Consider the following 19,998-nt stretch of genomic DNA (forward strand, 5'->3'; position numbering starts at 1 on the left):
CGGGGAGGACCGCTGGGTCCCTTCTGTCCCCACCGCTGGGCACACTGCGCCTGTGGCCCACCACGCAGGAGAAGCAAGCAGAGCAAAGTGGTGAAATCCGCAGGGGATTCGCGAAGCCATTATGGAAAGTGACTCAGTGATCCGTGGGATTTCTACAAGGAAGGGAATCTGAAACCGAGAGGGGCCCTGGGGGCTCCCAGGCACGGAGGCCTTTCCCCCCCATTTCTTGTAGGCAAGACTCCAGCCTCCATGACCTTCCGGGATTTCCAAAGGGCAGATTGAAACAGTTGCTAATCAAGGGAGAAGCCGCCGAGAAACCCCCGGAGGCGAGATTAAAGGGACCCGAGAAGCTCATCAAGATGAGGAGACGACTACCTGAGAGGAGTTTAAGGGCGTGCAGGCCCTGCCCACACCCTAATCCTCTCAGCAGCCCCACCCTTGAACCATTGTTATAAAACCCCTCATCAAGTTGGGACACAGAGGGCAGGAGCCTGCTGTGGCCCCCTTTGCCTGGCAGAGTAATAAAGCTATTCTTTTCTACTTCACCCAAAACTCTTATCTCCAAGATTCCATTGGGCACCGGTGTACAGAGGCTGAGATTTTGGCAGCAAATTCAGGGGAAGGAATGGTGCCGGGAAAGGCTGAGAGGGGGGAAACGCAGGAAATGATCTGGAAGGGAAAAAGCAGAAACTGAGATTAGGAGACCCTGGTTGGCAACTGACTCCAGTTTGGGGGCGGGGCGTGGGAGCCGAGATCAGAGGTCCAGCACTGCCCGGGCGAGCCGGGCCCAGGTGGGGAGCGGGGAGAGGGACGCGCGCCTCGCTCCGACCAGCGCGCGGAGGTGTGGTGCCTTGGGGGAGGGTGGGAGCTGCACGCCCTCCCTCCCACCGCGGGCCAGACCCGGCACCCCCGGCGGACTCTCCCCCACCCGCCCCAGCCTCTCCCCACTCCCTCTCCCGGCAGCGTCCCCCCACCTCCGGCAGTGTCCCCCCCCCCGGCAGTGTCCCCCCCCGGCCGTGTCCCCCACCGGCAGCGTGTCCCCCCCCCAGGCAGTGTCCAGGCAGGGGCGGGCCCAGCCCCAGGCGTGGAGCAGCGCCCCCCAGGGGGATGAGTAACCCTTGGCTGCGAGCGGGCGCAGCCAGGCGGGAGCGTGCCAAGTCCTGAGATGCCGGAACGCGCCCGCGCCCGGAGCGTCTGGGGTCGTGCCCGAGGGCCGGGAGGGGCGCGGGGCGGATAAAAGGGCCGCGCGGCGCCGGGGCCGCTTTCTCCGCGCGGTGCCTGCAGAGCTTCGCTCCTCGCCGGCGGGCAGGCGGCCGGGCAGCACCTGAGCGGCGACCCGGGCGCGGGGCCGACCGAGTCGGGGCGCCCGGCCCCTCTCGGGGACCATCGACGGCAGGAGCGCGGGCCGGGCCATGGCGGGGTTGGAGAGCGCGCCGGCGGCCAGGCCGAGCCTGACCTCCATCTCGTCGGGGGAGCTGCGCAGCCTGTGGACGTGCGACTGCGAGCTGGCCCTGCTGCCCCTGGCCCAGCTGCTGCGCCTGCAGCCCGGCGCCTTCCAGCTGCGCGGCGACCAGCTGGTGGTGCCCGGCCCCGCGGAGCCCGCGGCCACGCGCGGGGGCTTCAACGTCTTCAGCGACGGCCACGTGCGCCTCGACGGACAGCGCTACCGCCTCAGCAGCTACATCAGGAGGTGGGTGGGCCCGCCGCCCGGTCCCCGCCGAGGCCTTCGCCCCGCTGTCCATCCCAGCCCTCTGGCCTCACTTCCTGAGATCCAGCCTGGATCCCCTCCTTCATCACACTTTCAGATTTTTCTCATTGCTAACGTCACTCGGAGGTGCAAAGCTCCCCCCACTCCCCCCCCCCGCCCCGCTCCGCCCCCGGCCCTGGCTTTTTCTGCCCTTGGCACTGACATTCTGCAGCTGTGCAAGCTGCCCCGGGAGGCACCAGGGCAGGCGCCTGAGGGAGAGCAGGGTGGGGAGAGCGTGAACTGGCGGGTGATTCTTCCTTCTGGCTCCTTAACTGGATCAAATGAGCTCAAACTGGGGGCACACCCTTTGGGGATGTTTGCTAAGCAGAGACTCACACCCTGGCTTTAGACTGGGGGAAGGGAAGGGGAGAGGGTTTTCTCTTCTCTGCCCTCGGAGCTTTATCCAGTGAGGAGACCCGGGGAGAAGCATGCAGAAGTTTAAAGTTTCCCATCTTTGGCCTCAGTGAATTTTCAAAAAATAAATCAATAAACGGTGGCTGGGAAGGGACCAAAGACCGGTGAAGTCCAACCCAGGGCCGTGTGGGCTGTCGAGTGGGCAGTTCAGTTCTGGGAAAATGGGAGGGATGAGCGTGGCTTCCAGGATCCGGGGACAGAGCTTGGGCCAAACCGAATTTGATGGAGGGTCTCAGGATGCTTAACCGTGGTGGCCAAAGTGCCTGAAGCTCTTCCTAGCAGACTCGAAGCCAGCAGGGATGTAGTCTATGGGAAGGAGGCTTTGATGGGGTAAAGGAGGAGGGAGCTTCACGCTGCGTTCTGCGCCTCTTGCTACCAGAGGTCACCCTGTGCCTCCAGAGGTCACGGGGGGGTGCGGGGGGTGGTGGTGCTTATATTTGTGTTGCAGAGCTGAGTGCTGGGAAGCGGGCAGTGCAGTCTCGAGGTTGGTTCAGAGGTGGGGAAGCTGGCCGGCTACTAAGATAGAAAGCCTTTGCTCTGGGGAAAGACAAGGGCCGGGGTCACCCTGTGGGTGGGATGGAGCCAAGAGGGGGAAGCAAACAAAAGGAGATGTTTAAAATACCTTCTTCAAAGCTGCTGGGGAAAACCTTGCTTTTCCACACAAAGATAGTGAGGGCTTTGAGGGCCTGAAAAACCATTCCCCAGCAAGAATTTCTCCCTTTCTTAGTGAATTGAAAATTCCAAGCCATAAGCAGGGGACGGTGGGAGGAACTGAGTTAGAAATAAGATTGGCAAAGATTTTAAAAGAAGATAACTGTTGTATTAACAGAGTATGAAAAATAAAAATGTCCAGAATTAATTGAAGCTATGGGTTAGGCTTTGACAGAGTCAGCTCTCCTGGTCTCAGCAAACAGTGCTGCAAAGCTTAAAATGGTTTTGAAGTCTGGTTGTTCAGCTCTTGCTTTGAACACTTCCTCCCCGAAGGAAAATTAAACAGCAGTGTTCCCCTGGCAGTTTAGAGTCCAGAATAAACAATGATCAGGTGACACAGACCAGGGTGCAAACAGGAATCAGCAAATACAAGGTTCTCGTTGTCTAAGCAATCGTGTGACGGCTTTTGTACCCTGGGAGTACCAAGGCGCCCCTGAGAATAATTGGGGAGATGGAAGGAACAACCTGTGTTCCTCTCAGGGAACATACTATGTAAGCGGAGCAGCCTCTTATACCTGGGTGTACAGTCCTGAAGGACGACTGGGAGGGAACCTGGTCTGAATGGAGAGAGCCTTCTAGAAAGAGGGGGAAGATGGCTGTGGACAGCAGTGAGAGGTTTTGCTCTCATGGATCAAGAGTGGGGTGCATAGTCGGATACAGATGTCTGAAGCGGTTGCTCCTCAAATTGACACAGATTTACCCAGTTGTCTTTGGTCTGGAGATAGCATACAGCTTCCTCTCTCAAAATAGCGCTCAAAAAGCAGTACTTCATTTCTTTCTTTCTCTCTTCCATCCTTCCTTCCTCTCTCTTTCTCCCTCCCTTCCTTCCTTCAGTAAGCTCTAGCCAGTTTAGCTGAAGAAGAATTTTACATGGTTTCCTTTTTACCAGTCAGTTCTGGCACACTTCTAAAGATCCCAGAATCACGTGGCTCAGTGACAGCCCCTTGCATACTCTGTAGTATTTCTTTCAGGCTCTGCCCAATTCAATGTCATTGCCCATGTGGTCCTGGACACCAGTTTTGGCCGACGTGGCATATTTCCTCGAGGTCAGGCAGTTATTGGCGAGGACGGTCAGTTTTGCTTTGCCTTCCTAGTCTATCATCTTCAGAGTCACCTTGTACCCCACCATGTACTTTCCACTTTTTATAACACCTTGGGGCCTAGAGTTGATGGACTCCAGTGGCTTTTTTGTCTTCTTTGTGGCCCATATTCCTGCCTTAGGTGTGGGATGGTCCCCAACAAAGAGCAGCCGCCGAGATGGCTGGAGAGTAAGAAACACAGAGTGATGATTCTTAATCATTTCGGACCATCAAGCTTTTGAGAATCGTAGGTAGACCTTCTCCCCAGAAAGGCTGAGATACACCTAATGTTGCTGACCATGTAGGTAGTTTATGAGATGCTTGGATCCAGGTTAAGAATCTGTCCTCTTTACTTAGTTTTTTGGGTTTTTTTTTAATCATTTAACAAATATTTTGGTGTGGGATAAGCCCACAGCATAAGCAGGATTTCTTTTCATGGCCTCAGAAGTGTGTGCTGTGACTTTCACAAGGTCCTTTCCCAGAGAACCGCAAGGGGCTAAGAGCTACTGACCCTGACATTCATATGATTCACTTGCTGAGAGAGTAAGAGGAGATTTCAGTGGTTCTACTTACTCCAGTTTGTTTTGTAATACTGGAACATTTTCCTAAATATGTACCTGCTAAATAAGCCTCAGGAAAACTAGGGTGGTGGGAAGGTCTAGTGATGGCACTCAGTCCTGAGAGCCTGCTTTAAAATTCTTTGTCCTCCTGTCGGGGATTTATGGCAAGATCTTTATTGCTATTTTTTTCTTTCAAGCTCAGGATTCCCACCCATGTTACAAATGAAACTTGCTCAGGGTTCCAGGTGCAAATTACCATTAACTACCACACACACACACACACACACACACACCCTTACCTTTTTTCCTAGAATGCAGCCTTGTAGTGGGATGTAATGGCAAACATTTGACAAAGAGGAGCTCTGATTCCCTGTTTTCAGTGGTCCTCCAGCATGAAAGAGGCTGCGTGGAAAAAAGAAAATAAAAATTTTTTTAAAAAGAAGCTGCTTGGGTAATAAAAATAAGAACAACAATAATAATGGTGGCCACTAATGCTTACTAGAGTACCAGCAATGGGTGCAAAGTATTTCACAGCTATTATCTCACAAAAGCTGACAAAGTCGGCACCATTGTCTGTTTCCCTTTTTTACAGATGAGGAAATCAGGACTCAGAGAGATTAAATAATTTCCCTGGGTGAGCTGCTGGTGGGCTGCGGGACCAGGGCCTCTCCACAGCGTTATCTAACAATACAGCCCACCCTGTCAGCAAACTGCCTCGAACCTGGAATAATTCTGGCTTCCTATAGGCCACAGCGGCTTTCTTATAGATTTCCGGAACCTCAAATTAATAACTGGAATGACGTCAGCCAGTACGCATCTTATATAATCAGCCTAAAAGAGAAAGTAAGTCCAGTGGTTTGAAGGAAGCCACTAAAAGCAGTGCTGTGACCTGCTTCTGCCCAGGTCCGACCAGCTGTTAGCTGGGTGACAGTCACACCTACCTCGAGATCAGCTGCCTGGGGCAGGGGGCACAGGGGAGGAGAGTCAGGGTTGGATCATACTTAAGAGTTTCACTGGGGGGAGGTGCTTGGGCTCTGTCTGTGGCCCAGGCCACCTCTCAGGAACATCCCCGTGTGCAGCCCGGCCACCTTTGCTGTTGCCCTCAGCAAGCTCCCGACCTGTCCTCTGCTTTGGTCCCCATGTCTGAGTCTTGGATTTGATGACCTGCCCAGGACAGCAGCCCCTAAACAGGACTCATAGTGATACTGATGAAGTCATAATCTCTCACGTGTCGAGCTACGATTTTTACGGGATTCAGTTCGGAGTAAGTGTGGACAAGCACGAGCGCCGGGGCCAGGCTGCCTTGGTTCGAATCCTAGTTCTGCTGCTTACTAGCTGAGTGACTTGGGAAAGTGACTTAATCTCAGTGACTCAGTCTTCTCAGCTGTAAAATGGGAATAATAATGCCAACAACCTTATAGGGTTGTTGTTCAGAATTAAAATGTATAAAGTTCTCAAAACAGTCATTGGTACCTATTAATCATGGGACAAATGTCAGCTTATGTACCTACCAAGCAACCCCAACGCCAAGTGCTTCACACACACTATTTAGTCTTTCAGCCACCTCATGGGGTACCTCTTATCAGCCAGATTTTACAGGTGAGGAAATGCATCTCAGCAAGGTTAAGAAACTTGCTGAAGTCACAGAGACAGGAATCAAACCCAAATCGGGTGACTCAGGAAAAAAGGACACTAGCCTTTGCTGCCTTCTTCCTCGGGAGACTTGCTTTGCCCTTCCAGCTACACCCCGGTCCTTGCAAATGCCTGCCCGTGGGCCTGAATGCCGCCACTCGCACTCCGCAAGGCTTAGCTAAACCAAGACTCCCCCCGGGGTCCCCATCTCCCTCCTGCCTCTGCACTCCCATTGGCAGTCTGTTTGGCCCAACGGAACAATCCCTCCTCTGTTCCTGTCCCAGCTCAGTAAGTGGTTCTAGCTCCAAGCCCCTTGGCTTTGCTCCTTCTTATTTACATTACTAGGACATAGCCCTGTGGATGTCTAGCTCAGAGAACTGTGCATTCCTCTGGCATGTGTGTGTTTGAATGATTAACTCGTTTGTAAGCCTCTGAAAAACGGGGACCGTGGCTTAGACCAGTGCTTCTCAAACTTTAAATAAGCTTGCAGGTCTCCTGAGGATCTTGTGAAAATACAGATTTTCGATCAAATACATCCGGAGAGGGACACAGGATTCTGCAGGTTTGCAAGCTCCCTTGTGATGCCAGTACTGTTGGTCCAATGATCCAATGATCAGACTTTAAGCAACAAGGCCTTAGATGTGTATCATTTCCCATTGAAATGATACATTTTCTTAGCTGTCTCCCCAGTAGACTACATGCTTCTGGAAAGTGGGACTGTTCCCTTCTTCATTTTGTGTCCCCAGTGCCCAGCACATAGTAGGCGCTCAGTAAATGTTTCTTGCACGAAGGAATGAATGAATGAATGAACACGTGTATCGTTGATTAGAGTTAGAGACATTAGAGTGATAAATCTGAAATTTTTGCTTATTTAACTAGAGTTGGGGCAGAAGAAGGAGGTGAGGGAGTGAACAGAAGGAATTTTTTAAGTGTGTAGGGAAGGCTTTGCTTAAAACTAACAAGTTAACACTGGAAAGAATGTCCCTGTAAGCTTTTGCTTAGTCACAGCAAAGGATTGTGGAAGCTGTTAGCAATTTCTGGCCCTTTTACACAAGGACTATTCCAATATATTTCTCTTTTTATCTGCTCCTTCCTCCATACTTTAAAAAATGAACACACACACACACACACACACACACACACACACACACACAGAGATAGGAGCCGTGTGTTTGAATTCCTATTTGTCTTTGAGTATTCAATTATCAGGGGCCAGGGAAATTTGGAGCAGCTTTTCACATCATGCTAAAGATGATGTAAAATTTGAAGAAAATTCTGGAGAAGGGTTGGCATCTTAGAGGGTGGGTGATCTTTCAGCTACTCCTGACTTGCTAGAAGCAAAAATTCAGTGTTCTATCTTGGTCCCATCTTTCAGGTGTTGCCTTCGTTAAGCTACTCCCTCTAGCCTTCCAAACTGAAAAGATGAGGAAAGAAATTGGAGCAAGGAAAGAGAAACCCTTACTCACTTATTTTTCAGATATCCATTTAGTCCTCCTTTGCTGGTAACTCCAATGAACACAGCCCTGGTTGTGTGTCAGAAGCTTACAGAACTTCACCCTAAGGCCAGCGGAGTTGGCCAGAATTAAAGACACTAATAATGTTTGTTGAGCATCTACTATGGGCCCAAGTACGTATGTCTATGTTACTGGCACTGCATTACATCATCAAATGGAAGGCAATACTGTTATATCCCTTTTACAGATGAGGGAATGGGTTCAGATGGGTTAAGTAACTCACTGAAGGTCATAATGAGTTGTGGCTCTGGGACTGAGTTCACACAGCCAGTCAATTAGAACGTGAATTAAATCTTCTTATTTCGAATCACTATGCTTTCCATCACATTGTTCTGCCTTTCAATCTTTGCATTAAAGCCAGGCGTAGAAAGTTCCAGCCTAGCAGCATTTTGGGGCCAGGATAAAAGCAATGAAGAAATGAGGGTTTAAAGGAACTATCTTAAACTGTTTGCTTCTCATCCCTAATGATAACTTCAGCGAATAGAATAAATATCCAGGACACAGAAGCAATATTTGCATGAGTAATTCATAAATATGCATGATTAAAGATGAGATAACTAGTCCCTAAGGTCGGCTCGTCAGGCTCATCTTAAAACAAAACTGGTGGTTGAATGTCAGATACTTAAAGACCTGTGAGATTTAGCAACTAGGTCCTCAATCTTTGTATTTTAGTGACTTACATATCCAAATTTCATACTAGTGAATTCCAAAGGAATGCTCACATGTATTTATTCCACTGCAGTTTTGAGGTGTTTAAACCAGGTCCTTGGCAGCTGAATAGATGGATGGCGGAGGGGTGGGGCGCACAGGGGGCCCCTGTACTGCCGCCCTGCTACGCCATCCCCACTTCCTGGGCCCTGAGCTCCTCAGATGTGCAAGGCACGTGTCAGCACACCATCCGGTGCTTAGTGAATGCTGCTGAATGAATGAATGAGAGTGAATGAACCCAGCAAATCGCGGTTCCCTTTCTCCTTCCTTCTCCTTCGCTTCCTTTCTCCAGTACCTTTTGGCAGTTGGTCAGTTGGGACAAAGAAGAACAGGAAAATTGTCCCTCTGCTGATGTGGGACAGAGTGCCGCTCTCGCCAGGTGCCCCTTTACCCCATCCTCACTGCGCACTGTTCTGCCCAGAGGAGGATGGGGGTAGGGGAGGCACGGAGGGAGAACCGTAGGAAATCCCTGGTCTGCGGCTGCATCATCATACCCAGTCCATTCCTCTGCTAACCCCCTTCTCCATTCCCACCCTCCTCTCCCCTCGTGCCCACACCCCTGAACAGCGACACCTGCACGCGCTCTCCTTCCCTGGGTGCACCAGCCTGTGTCCCCCTCCCCACCGCAGGGCCAGCCCCCTGACCACCCTTGTGCCCAGGGTTGGGAGATGGACGCTACATTAAAAGCCTGGTGAAATAGAAGGCAGGAAGCATTTTAGATGCTCCATCGGGGGTCAGGTTTTAAAAGCTCTCAAAATCAGATCTGACAATCCAAGAAAAAAGGATAATGACACAGATTTCTAAGAAACCAAGCTGGAGGCAGACAGTGGAAGCTGTGTTTTCCTGACTCGGTGGGTGGATATTCTCCCACTGCGCTTGACCCAGGCCTGGGTCCCCGTCTCGTGCTCCGGCCCCTCTAAGTGGACTGTGGGAAGAGGACCATGGGGAGGGAGGCTGAGGGGACTTTGCGGCCAGAGCTCTCCGCCTCGGGCGCTCCCCAGGGCTGTGATTTTCATGTCAGGCTCTGGAAGGACAAGAAGCCAGAAAGAAACGGGGGGGGGGGGGGGGGGAGCCGTCTCTGCCGGGGACTAGATGTCAGAAGCCAACATGCGGCCCTTTAGCAAAAGCAGCGCATTCAGTCTGTGCAGACCTTGCAGTAGTGCCTGCCCGTGTCCACGCCGCTTCTGAGCTTGGGTTTGGTTAGAAAATTAGCCCTCTTCTTGAAGGAAGCCAATTTGCACTTGCATCTGTCTTTTTTAAAATCAACAATGCAGGTAGAGACACAGAAAGGCTGCTTGGAAAATGTGCAGAGTAGGGAGAGAAAGCTGACCTATTGGAGGACAGAGTCAAGAAGCAAAAAGATCTTCCTGGGCTGGAATAATGAACTAAAACCAAGGAGGCTAAATGTAATAGGGCCCTGGGCAGAAATCCAACATTAGTTTTGTTTTTTGTTTTTTTTTTAAATTGCACAAGCTCACGATCAGGGAGATGTGAATTGGTTCATATGAATATTGGTTGATTGTCTAATCAATGGAGCGATCTGGGTTTATCCTGGGATTAGAGAAGGAAAGGAAAATTTCAGACCCACCAGTTAGGATGACTACACTGGAGAAGACCCCAAAATTCCACTTATTGAGTATAATTCATTCTCAACCCAGAGAGACATAGGACTCCGGTAGCTTCAAATGAACGCTTACAGCCCAAAGATAGATGGTACGAGTCATCATCTGGTACAGGCTGCCCTTGAGAGCCAGGTGTTGGTGCCAGGCGCCCCCAGGACCAGGGCCACCTTTAGTTTGCATGTTGATCTGTCAGCTGATCAGGGGAGGGGATTTGTTTATTTGGTACAAGATATGGTTGCCTCCCGAAGGACACTTTAGGGGACTTCCCTCAGAGGGTCTGAGGATGTAGTAGGCACCTGTTCAGTACGTCCCCTTCCTGACCTCGATGGGAAGGTACATCGCACTTGTAATCATCTCTTCTTTTTCCATAGATACGTGGAACTGACCAACTACTGCGATTATAAAGACTACCGGGAAACTATATTGAGCAAACCAATGCTATTCTTTATTAATGTACAGACCAAAAAGGACTCCTCGAAAGGTAGGTATGTAAATGTTTGGGTTTGGTTCTGCCTTGCTGGGCTGTGGACTGTAGCCTGCTGATGAGGTAGAAGTTGGGCGTGGAGAAAGCAGGGCGGATGTCAGCTTGTGCAAGGCTGGAAGCCTGGTGTGTGAGGCCATCAGCACAGCACAAGCCTGCAGAGCAAACCTCTAAGTGATCCTATGGCAGAAGGCATCTGTCTCTGAGTCTTCTTTCATACTTCCTGTCTAAGCAGGAAGTGATCTCTGAGCCTGCAGGGGTTGCAAAAATGACCAGAGTGATGAAGATGATGATATATAATATTGCCTACCACGTATCAAGCACTTCTGTGAGGCATGTGCTAACGTCAGTAATTGGCCAACAGCCCGGTAGGGCATATCATCCAAAGGAGAACATTTTTGAGCATGAAAGCAGGAACTGTAATAAGTATGCTGGGATAAAGGTATAAACTAGAACTGACTCAGGCATAACTAGGATGCCTGGCCATCCTGCCTATGCGGTACTTATCCCATCCCCATTTTCTAGATGAGAAAACTAAGATAAAGAAAATAAACGCTTATGTGGATGCTTTTATGTTTCATGCTCTGGCCTTTGAATTTCAATTTTAGAGATATCTCTTTATTGTTTCTTCCAGGAAATCAGACTGATAACAACTATATTAACTCAAGTTCCAATATGAAAATATCTCAATTTTCCCTTCTTCCTCCCGCTCAGAGTGATACATGGGGAAAGTCATGGGCATAAGTTCTGTAATAGCGGTAGAATTTCTTACACTTACTTCTAAATAATGTTCTTAAAATGAGACCAAGAGAGTAAGAATTGATCTACAGATTCCAAATAGACTTCCTCAAACATGCCCTTCCTCATTCAGATTCGTGGACCTGATTCTCTGCTCGTCTCATTCAGAGTCATTCAGATTCCCTTCTCACTTCATAATTCAAAGTCACAATGTCCTTCTTGGCAGGAGGGGCCGGGAACAGATCACACTGTAACAAGCAATGCTCATTAGAGCATCTGAGCCCCTGGTGTTATTTGGCTTGCTGGTGACCAGAAAGCCGAGAATTCTCTAAGAATGTAATGCACAGATGTATCCAGTATACCTCCCGCATTGATCTCTCAGGAGGATTCTTAAGAAAGAATAAGAGACCTCTCCATTTTAACATTTTAATGAACATACAGGGAGTGGTATAAGGAAATATTTGTGGTGGCCTCGAAAAGATTCACGGTTATATAACGCTTGTGGAAGGAGGTAGAGAAACCCAGTCCTCATTGGCTGTGAGGAAAGCCATGAAATGAAGAGATTCTGTGACACAAAGCTTAAGATGGTCAAGTTTAAATTATGAAAATTGTGATTAGGGCAACATGTCCAGCCCTGCTGCTATCCTAAACTTGTACTTTTGTGCAAATTTAGAAGAAGCCACCATTAACTCAAGACAATTTACTAATCCTTCCCAGAAGTTTGTCATAATAAATGTACAAGTAGACAATGTGGAAGCAATTGGCATCCTCTAGGATTGTGCAGTGCACAACCTGCCCAACCTTCACAACGGTGGATGGAGGGTGGCGGCCTTAAGTATCTAATGAGCCCAAAGGTCTTGGTTTAGTTTATGTGAAAGTTAATTCAAGGTATCAAATAGCTGGCTTGCTTTACTTGCTTATTTATATCTTTTCTCAAAGAGGAGATAAGGTAGTTTCTATCTAAAGTGCCCCAAAAAATAATTTGGGAGAAAGGAAAACAGGGGAAGGAAAAATAAGATGGATAAGGTTAGTGCAAAGGTTAGTTCAAAATGTATTCCCCAAGGACGTAACACTTGCTATTGGTGGATCACAGGTTTGATGCTCAAAGCCAGTGTAGAATGTTCAGTTCCCCAAATCACATGATGGCTGGTCCATGGCCTTTAAACAAAGGGTGGCATTCTATGTTATGGGTCTCCCTAGAAAAAGTGCTTGAGTAATGAAGGGCATGGAGCTTGATTCCGGGGGCTGGAAAAGTTAGGAGGTTGTTGGTTCGCAGTATTTAAAATTTCCTAGGGAGTAAACAACCACCCCTTTGCTTAGATTAGATAGAACTGGACAGAATTGGATTTAAACCAAACCAAACCGATCAAATAAACAACAAAAAACAACTGCCAGGACATAGACGTGGCATTATTTAAACAATGGGAGGGACATTTCCGCTGGGCTTGTGCTGGGCTGGGGCGTGGAGGAGATGCAATCTCAGATTGCCTTGGTCCTTAGAATTCTAGACTAGCCCTTTGCAGACTGAAAGCCAGGCCTCTGGGGGAGGACAGGGAACGATGAGGGAAGGGGAAGGCAGGGGGCAGCGTCCTCCCCTGGACTGATTTTCTGCTTTGCAAGTGGGAAATGTGGGTGAGAGCCAAGTTGCTGTTTATCCAGTAAGGCGGTGACACGAAAACCAGCCATCTCCAGTTTTCACTTTGGCTCCTGTGCTGGCTGCACACAGAGGAGACTCAGTGCTTATCTGTGATAATTATGGACTGGAACTTTCGATTTCTGAGGCAAGAGTGACAAAGTGCAACCTGGGGGGAGCTGATTTTCTAACCTGCTTTGACAGTATCCTGGAGCTTCCTCACACCTGCAAATTTCTCGGAAACATTTCTAGAAACCTGGTTAGGCTTTGCAGTGAGGGAGCAGCGAGGGAGGTTATAAATTAATAAAATCTCCAAATATGGTGGGAATCACTGCTTTGTCAGATACTAAGAAGTACACATGCACCCTTGTTTTTTGACTTCTACTTTCTGATTTCTAGAAAGAACGTATGCGTTTCTTGTGAACACCAGGCACCCCAAGATAAGAAGACAGATAGAGCAGGGGATGGACATGGCCATTTCCTCAGTGATTGGAGAAAGCTACTGGCTTCAGGTGAGGCTGGCTTGTGTGAATCCAGGGCTACCAACACACAGAAGAGGGTCTGGGCGTTTCAGGCCAGGACTGAGTCCCTAGAGCTTAACTCTAACTTAACTGAAACCAGACACAGACCTTTTCTATTGCTTCATTATCACTACCAATAAAATGAACTTAGTTTCTAGCAACTTCTTAGAAATAGGGCAAGAATAAATATAAATTTGACCAAGCAGTTCAAGGTCTTTACACGGAATTTGATGCAAATGCAAAGATTTGTTTTAAAAAAATAAAGGCAACTGATGAGGGCAGACACCAAAACCAACAGGAACTACGAACCTGCAGCCTGCGAAAAGGAGACCCGAAACATAGTAAGTTAAGCAAAATGAGAAGACGGAGAAACACACAGCAGATGAAGGAGCAAGGAAGGAGCAACACACCAGACCAAACAAATGAAGAGGAAATAGGCAGTCTACCTGAAAAAGAATTCAGAGTAATGATAGTAAAGATGATCCAAAATCTTGGAAATAGAATGGAGGAAATACAAGAAACGTTTAACAAGGATCTAGAAGAACTAAACAGCAAACAAACAATGATGAACAACACAATAAACGAAATTTAAAATTCTCTAGAAGGAATCAGTAGCAGAATAACTGAGGCAGAAGAACGGATAAGTGACCTGGAAGATAAATAGTGGAAATAACTACTGCAGAGCAGAATAAAGAAAAAAGAATGAAAAGAATTGAGGACAGTCTCAGAGACCTCTGGGACAACATTAAATGCACCAACATTTGAATTATAGGGGTCCCAGAAGAAGAAGAGAAAAAGAAAGGGACTGAGAAAATATGTGAAGAGATTATAGTTGAAAACTTCCCTAATATGGGAAAGGAAATAGTCAATCAAGTCCAGGAAGTGCAGAGAGTCCCATACAGGATAAATCCAAGGAGAAACACTCCAAGACACATATAAATCAAACTATCAAAAATTAAATACAAAGAAAAAATATTAAAAGCAGCAAGGGAAAAACAACAAATAACATACAAGGGAATCCCCATAAGGTTAATAGTTGAAAGTCAGAAAGAAAAAACAAATACAGTATGCTAACACATATATATGGAATCTAAAAAAAAAAAAAAAGGTTCTGAAGAACCTAGGAGCAGGACAGGAATAAAGACGCAGACATAGAGAATGGACTTGAGGACACGGGGAGGGGGAAGGGTAAGCTGGGACGAAGTGAGAGAGTGGCTTGGACATATATACACTACCAAATGTAAAATAGATAGCTAGTGGGAAACAGCCGCATAGCACAGGGAGATCAGCTCGGTGCTTTGTGACCACCTAGAGGGGTGGGATAGGGAGGGTGGGAGGGAGATGCAAGAGGGAGGAGATATGCGGATATATGTATATGTATAGCTGATTCACTTTGTTATAAAGCAGAAACTAACACACCATTGTAAAGCAATTATACTCCAATAAAGATGTCAAATAAATAAATAAAAGATAAAGGCAACTGTTTAAAAATATGTCAGAAAATGTATACATATAGCTGACTCAGTTCATTGTGCAGCAGAAACTAACACAACATTGTAAAGCAACTATACCCCAATTTAAAAAAATCTATACCTTCTTGTTTGGAAAAAAAAAATATGTCAGAAAGAAAGAGAAATAAGAGTTGTGATATTTTGGACATTTGGACATTTGTTAATTCTATAATATAATTCTATGATATAAGTCTGTAATACAACATTATCGTTATATCCATGAAATTAATTAAATGCTTCTCTCTCTTTCAGTTTGATTTTCAAGAGGCAGTAAAGAATTTTTTCCCTCCAGGAAACAAGCTGGTTAATGGAGAAGATTTGAGCTTTGTGTATGAATTCAAAGCTGATGCGTTATTTGATTTCTTCTATTGGTTTGGGCTCAGCAATTCCACTGTAAAAGTGAATGGAAAAGTTCTGAATTTGTCAAGTACAAGTCCAGAAAAGAAGGAGACCATTAAATTATTTCTGGAAAAAATGAGTGAACCTTTAATCCGAAGAAGCAGTTTCTCTGACCGAAAATTCAGTATAACTTCCAGAGGTATGTTAAAAATTCTCAAGTACCCGAGGAACGTAGTTAAATTAAAGGGTAGAATAATGTCATGGAGGAGGAGAATCAATTAATGGAAAAGGTGAGGCTTCTTGGTAAAGGGGAAATATAATATCACATATTTCAGAAACTAGGAAGTGAGAAACATTTACTACCAAAAAGAAATATAGTAAACTAACACAACATTTAAATCAATTACACTTCAATAAAAATTAAAAAAAAAAAAAAAGAAAAGAAAAGAAATATAGTGACTTTTCCTTTTAGGCTCCTTAAAGTTTTCTGACATAGCAGTTTTACAGTGCAGCATACCCAGAAAATAATTTTAAAATATATTATTAACGTAAATACGTGTTAATACTCATTGAAATATTATTAACAAGAATTTAACTATAGAAGAATGATGCTTTCCTGATGTGCATATTCAGGGCAACAGAATGTTAAGGAAAAGTGTTGGCTGAGGGGGGAAGACACATGGTGGAGATATCCATCTTTATAAATATTTGGAAGGGTTCTCCAGAGTTTCTAAGACCACAAAATAGTATCTCTTGAGACTGCCTCACTTCACAGACCGCAGGTCACATCTGGTGCGTTCTAGATTTTATATCCAGGGCCTCCTCCCCAGGACTTCGGGAAAGTTTTCAGTCTGATGTGGCTAAGGCAGTGATATCAGTCAAGTCTCATCTGCATCTGTCTTCTGCTTAGCCTGCTCTCTCTCCCAGGCTAGTCTGTGCTGGAAGGCAACTTCCTTGAACCAGGACTTTTGCTGCTCATTGCAAATAAACAAACAAACAAAAACAAGCAAACGACAACAACAAAACACCAGTCTCTACGAACCTGTCGTTTTCAAAAAGTTAAAAAAAAAAATACAGAGGCTTCGTTAGTTGCATTTAATGACAGTTGCTTTCTTCCAATGTTTCTAGCAAAAATGCTTACTCCTAGCTATTTCTTATCCTGGAAAGTAGCTTCCCTCTGTCTCTGTCTCTCCCTCCTTCCCTCCCTCCCTCCTGCCTTTCCCCCTCCTCCTCCTCCTTCTCTCTCCCTCTTTGTTGCTTTGCTTTCTCTGTCTGGGTGCTTCTTACAAAGATGCTTTTGTGCTCTGCTCCGTTGCTGCCATGGTTGGGGGAGGGGAAGTTATATGCTCATCCTTTTGGGGGAGGATTACCTTGCCTGGTTGTGGCCATCCCAGATGCCAGCTCCTTCCTGGGACACCCTCCAGCCCACCCACTGGCCACAGCAGCCTGAGCAGGGTTTTTCTGTTTCACCGTCGCTCACCCGCTGTCCTTTAGGCTGCCCCGCTGTTCACCGGCATCCTGGGGAGGCTGAGGGGCACGTGAAGTTGGGCGGTGCTTCCTTGCAAGTTTACCCTGAGCCGGCCCTGGGGCCACTTCTACTTCAGAGCAGTGGGGAAGGATTCTTCAGGGCCCACCTGAGTCGTCATTATGCACCGCAGATGACCCAACCACGCACCAGCCGCTCGGCAGGCAGCTGCACCGGCTCAGCCCTGGTGATCACTTAGCCCGGCTTCATCTCCTTCTCAAAAACAGACCTGTGTCCTAGGCATCTTTTCCCCACCTGTGGGCCTTTTGTCATCAAGTGAGAAAGGGTACCTGTAACTCCAGCCCATGGAGAGGCAAGTGACAATGCACATCCTCCTGGTGAACAGAAAGCAACACGTTTCTGTCAACTTTTTCTGAGTTTTTCTGAGGAAGCCAGGATTCTCTATTCATTATTGAAATGGTTACGTTAGATGCTGCATGGGCTTTAGGTACTGTTGGATTTTGGTTTTGGTTTTCCAGAGACGGTAATAACACAAGCCTTGTTTACTTTTCTCAGGTTCACTAGATGAAGTTTTTAACTGCAATCTGTCACCCAGATCATCTCTGATGGAGCCTCTTTTGGCAGAATTACCATTTCCATGTGTTCTGGAATCTGAAGAGACACCCAACCCATTTATCTGATTGGATTGGACATTTTGTGGCTCCTCCTATACCCCAGGCCTGTGCCAGAACCGAAGGCTGAGGGGATCTAAGAGAGATGGGAGGCGGGTACCTCTGCCCTGTGCTCCTACAGAGACCCCTCCTTTCCACTTTTGTGGGTGATGCCTTGGCAGGGCTGATGCAGCTGTCTTCAGGATGGGAGGGCTTTGGCCCCATGGCCTGGGCGGTTCCTCCCCTTTTAACACTTCTCCAAAGAGTCGGAGTGGCAGAGTCCTGCCACCCTGAATATTTTGCTTATACCATGGCGTCCTGGGAGCTCCCTGGGCAGCCTTTGTGGGAGACATCTGACCTGGGTTTTGCCCTGTGATGCTTCGTAAATGTGGGTTTAGCCCTCTGCTTGTCTGAACCCAAACCCAGCAAGCTTGGGGTTAGCAGTGCCGTTCTCTTGCAAACCTTGCTGAGCAAAAAGCCCAGGACATCTTTCATCGGAAGGCAAGTATGTTTTTCATCCTGCCCATAGGATGAAACCTTAGGAGAAACATTCACGGTGAGGCTCGCGGGAGGATTGGCCAGGTTGATAAGGCGGTAACCCTGCCACCCGCTGCCTGAAATTTGAACTCCCTTGACCTCCCTCTTAACAAAGTGGCCCGTGTAGAAAGAGGCCAGGTGATGTGATACCAAACATGACAGGAGAAGGATAATGTATGCGGCATTGTCCTCTCTATTAAAAGCACATTATGTCAGTTGGGTATTTCATAAGCTTTTAGCAATCCTAACACTAAAAGCAAAATAGAAGAAAGCTATACCATTACTATAATACATTGTTACACCAATACATTTTTCATCTCATAGCTACAGTGGAGTTCTTCAAAAAGAAAAAAAAAAAAATCATCCTATTTACATCCTAAAACCCTGCATGAATGAGTTGCTACACAGGCTTATAATGAGAAAGATTTCTGGGTTCTGAGTATAATTTTTCTGTCCTTTTAAAAAATATTCTTGTATTATACATTATGATAGCACTACTGACTGTCCTTTCATTTATATTTGAAATGGTATGTACTATATTTGTGCAATTAAATTTTTCTTTAACATTCAGCATTGAATTGAGTAAATTTGTGACCAAGTATGTGTGATCTTTCCGTCATGCTCTGCAGGTGGTATGTTGGCCTTGTAACTTACTTACAGTAAGAATTGTGGTTTTACAGCTACTTTATCAAGAAGAGCCTTCTTTGAAGAATAGGTCTATGCAGTATTTGGAGAAAAAAAAATTGATACTGATGTTTCAGAAAAAGGGAATGTTCCTTAATAACAGAAGATGGTAAACATTTGTTATTCAAACTCGGTGCAAAATGAAGAGAACAAAAAAATAAGTTATACACCAGAACAAACAAACCTTAGGTGAATATCAAATAGTATATGCTTCCCAAAGGAAATAGAAACTCTATTCACAAAAATTGACAAAGTCCATTTTTTGAAAATAGTTGAATTCAGGAAAACCATTGGTAATCGCTCCAGGAATGGACTAAAGATCTGGAAGTTTTCTTTTTTTAAAAATTTATTATTTTATTTATTTATTATTTTTGGCTGCGTTGGGTCTTTGTTGCTGCCCTTGGGCTTTCTCTAGTTGCGGCAAGCGGGGTCTACTGTTCGTTGCTATGCGCGGGCTTCTCATTGCAGTGGCTTCTCTTGTTGCGGAGCACGGGCTCTAGGCATGTGGGCTTCAGTAGTTGTGGCTCATGGGCTCTAGAGCGCAGGCTCAGTAGTTGTGGCACAAGGGCTTAGTTGCTCCGCAGCATGTGAGATCTTCCTGGACCAGGGCTGAAACCCGTGTCCCCTGCATTGGCAGGCAGATTCTTAACCACTGCGCCACCAGGGAAGCCCCTGGAAGGTTTCTTTTATCGTTAAAAATTGTTTTCAGTCAACTCAGAGCCAAATGCATTTACTCAATTTGATACTCACTTACCAAAGTTTTATGACTGCCTCTAAGGAAATATACACTGTGCTAATGTATATTTCATTAGCAAATGTCACAAAGAATTGATACTGGGAAATCTATAAAATGGGTGAAAAGTCTATTGGGACAGATCTTCCTGGGTAAAAGAGACCTCAATCTGGATGTATATTTGCCCTAATTCAGACATCTTCAACAGTTTAAGATCAGTAGAAATCAGTATAGGACAGTAGAAATGTATAGGACAAGAATGGCCTAAGCAATCATTCATTCCATTCATTCATTCATTTATCACATATGATTGAGTGCCTACTGTATGCAGTGCACTGGAGCTGGTATATAAAGTTGCCTAAAACATGGCCCTTGCTCTCAAGGAACATCCAGTCTTGTAAAAGACAGGTATACAGCTAGTAAGAACAATAAAATCAGTGCTACGGGAGAGATTCAAAAAGGAAAGCGTCTAAAACGCTTATGATCCAGTTTTGGAGATAAAATTAATAACATGTAACTGTAAAATTTAGTTTTAAAAGAAACATGTAAGGATCAATTTATCCAAGCAACTGATTTACTGAAGCTCTCAGTGAAAGAGTCACCTTGGAAACTATTAATTTTTTCCAACAAGAATGCAATCCGGACATTATCTACAGAGTAAGGGAGTTTTTCTCTTACTACCTCATGGTTAGAGTTTG

The 19,998-nt window shown here is 46.4% G+C and overlaps 1 protein-coding gene and 1 pseudogene across 1 annotated transcript; one reads left to right on the plus strand and one right to left on the minus strand.

The window, feature by feature from the left end:
* Positions 1-1,118: 1,118 nt before the first annotated feature.
* On the plus strand, positions 1,119-18,417 carry MEDAG (mesenteric estrogen dependent adipogenesis). The gene is made up of 5 exons (XM_059902678.1): positions 1,119-1,690; positions 10,359-10,468; positions 13,239-13,351; positions 15,124-15,409; positions 17,252-18,417. The coding sequence occupies exons 1-5, from the start codon at positions 1,413-1,415 to the stop codon at positions 17,374-17,376; spliced, it is 912 nt and encodes a 303-aa protein (XP_059758661.1). The 5' UTR covers positions 1,119-1,412; the 3' UTR covers positions 17,377-18,417.
* Positions 3,739-4,172, minus strand: LOC132352692 (large ribosomal subunit protein eL30-like; annotated as a pseudogene).
* Positions 18,418-19,998: the final 1,581 nt, after the last annotated feature.

The sequence above is a fragment of the Balaenoptera ricei genome, chromosome 18 (assembly GCF_028023285.1).
Source record: "Balaenoptera ricei isolate mBalRic1 chromosome 18, mBalRic1.hap2, whole genome shotgun sequence".
NCBI lineage: Eukaryota > Metazoa > Chordata > Mammalia > Artiodactyla > Balaenopteridae > Balaenoptera > Balaenoptera ricei.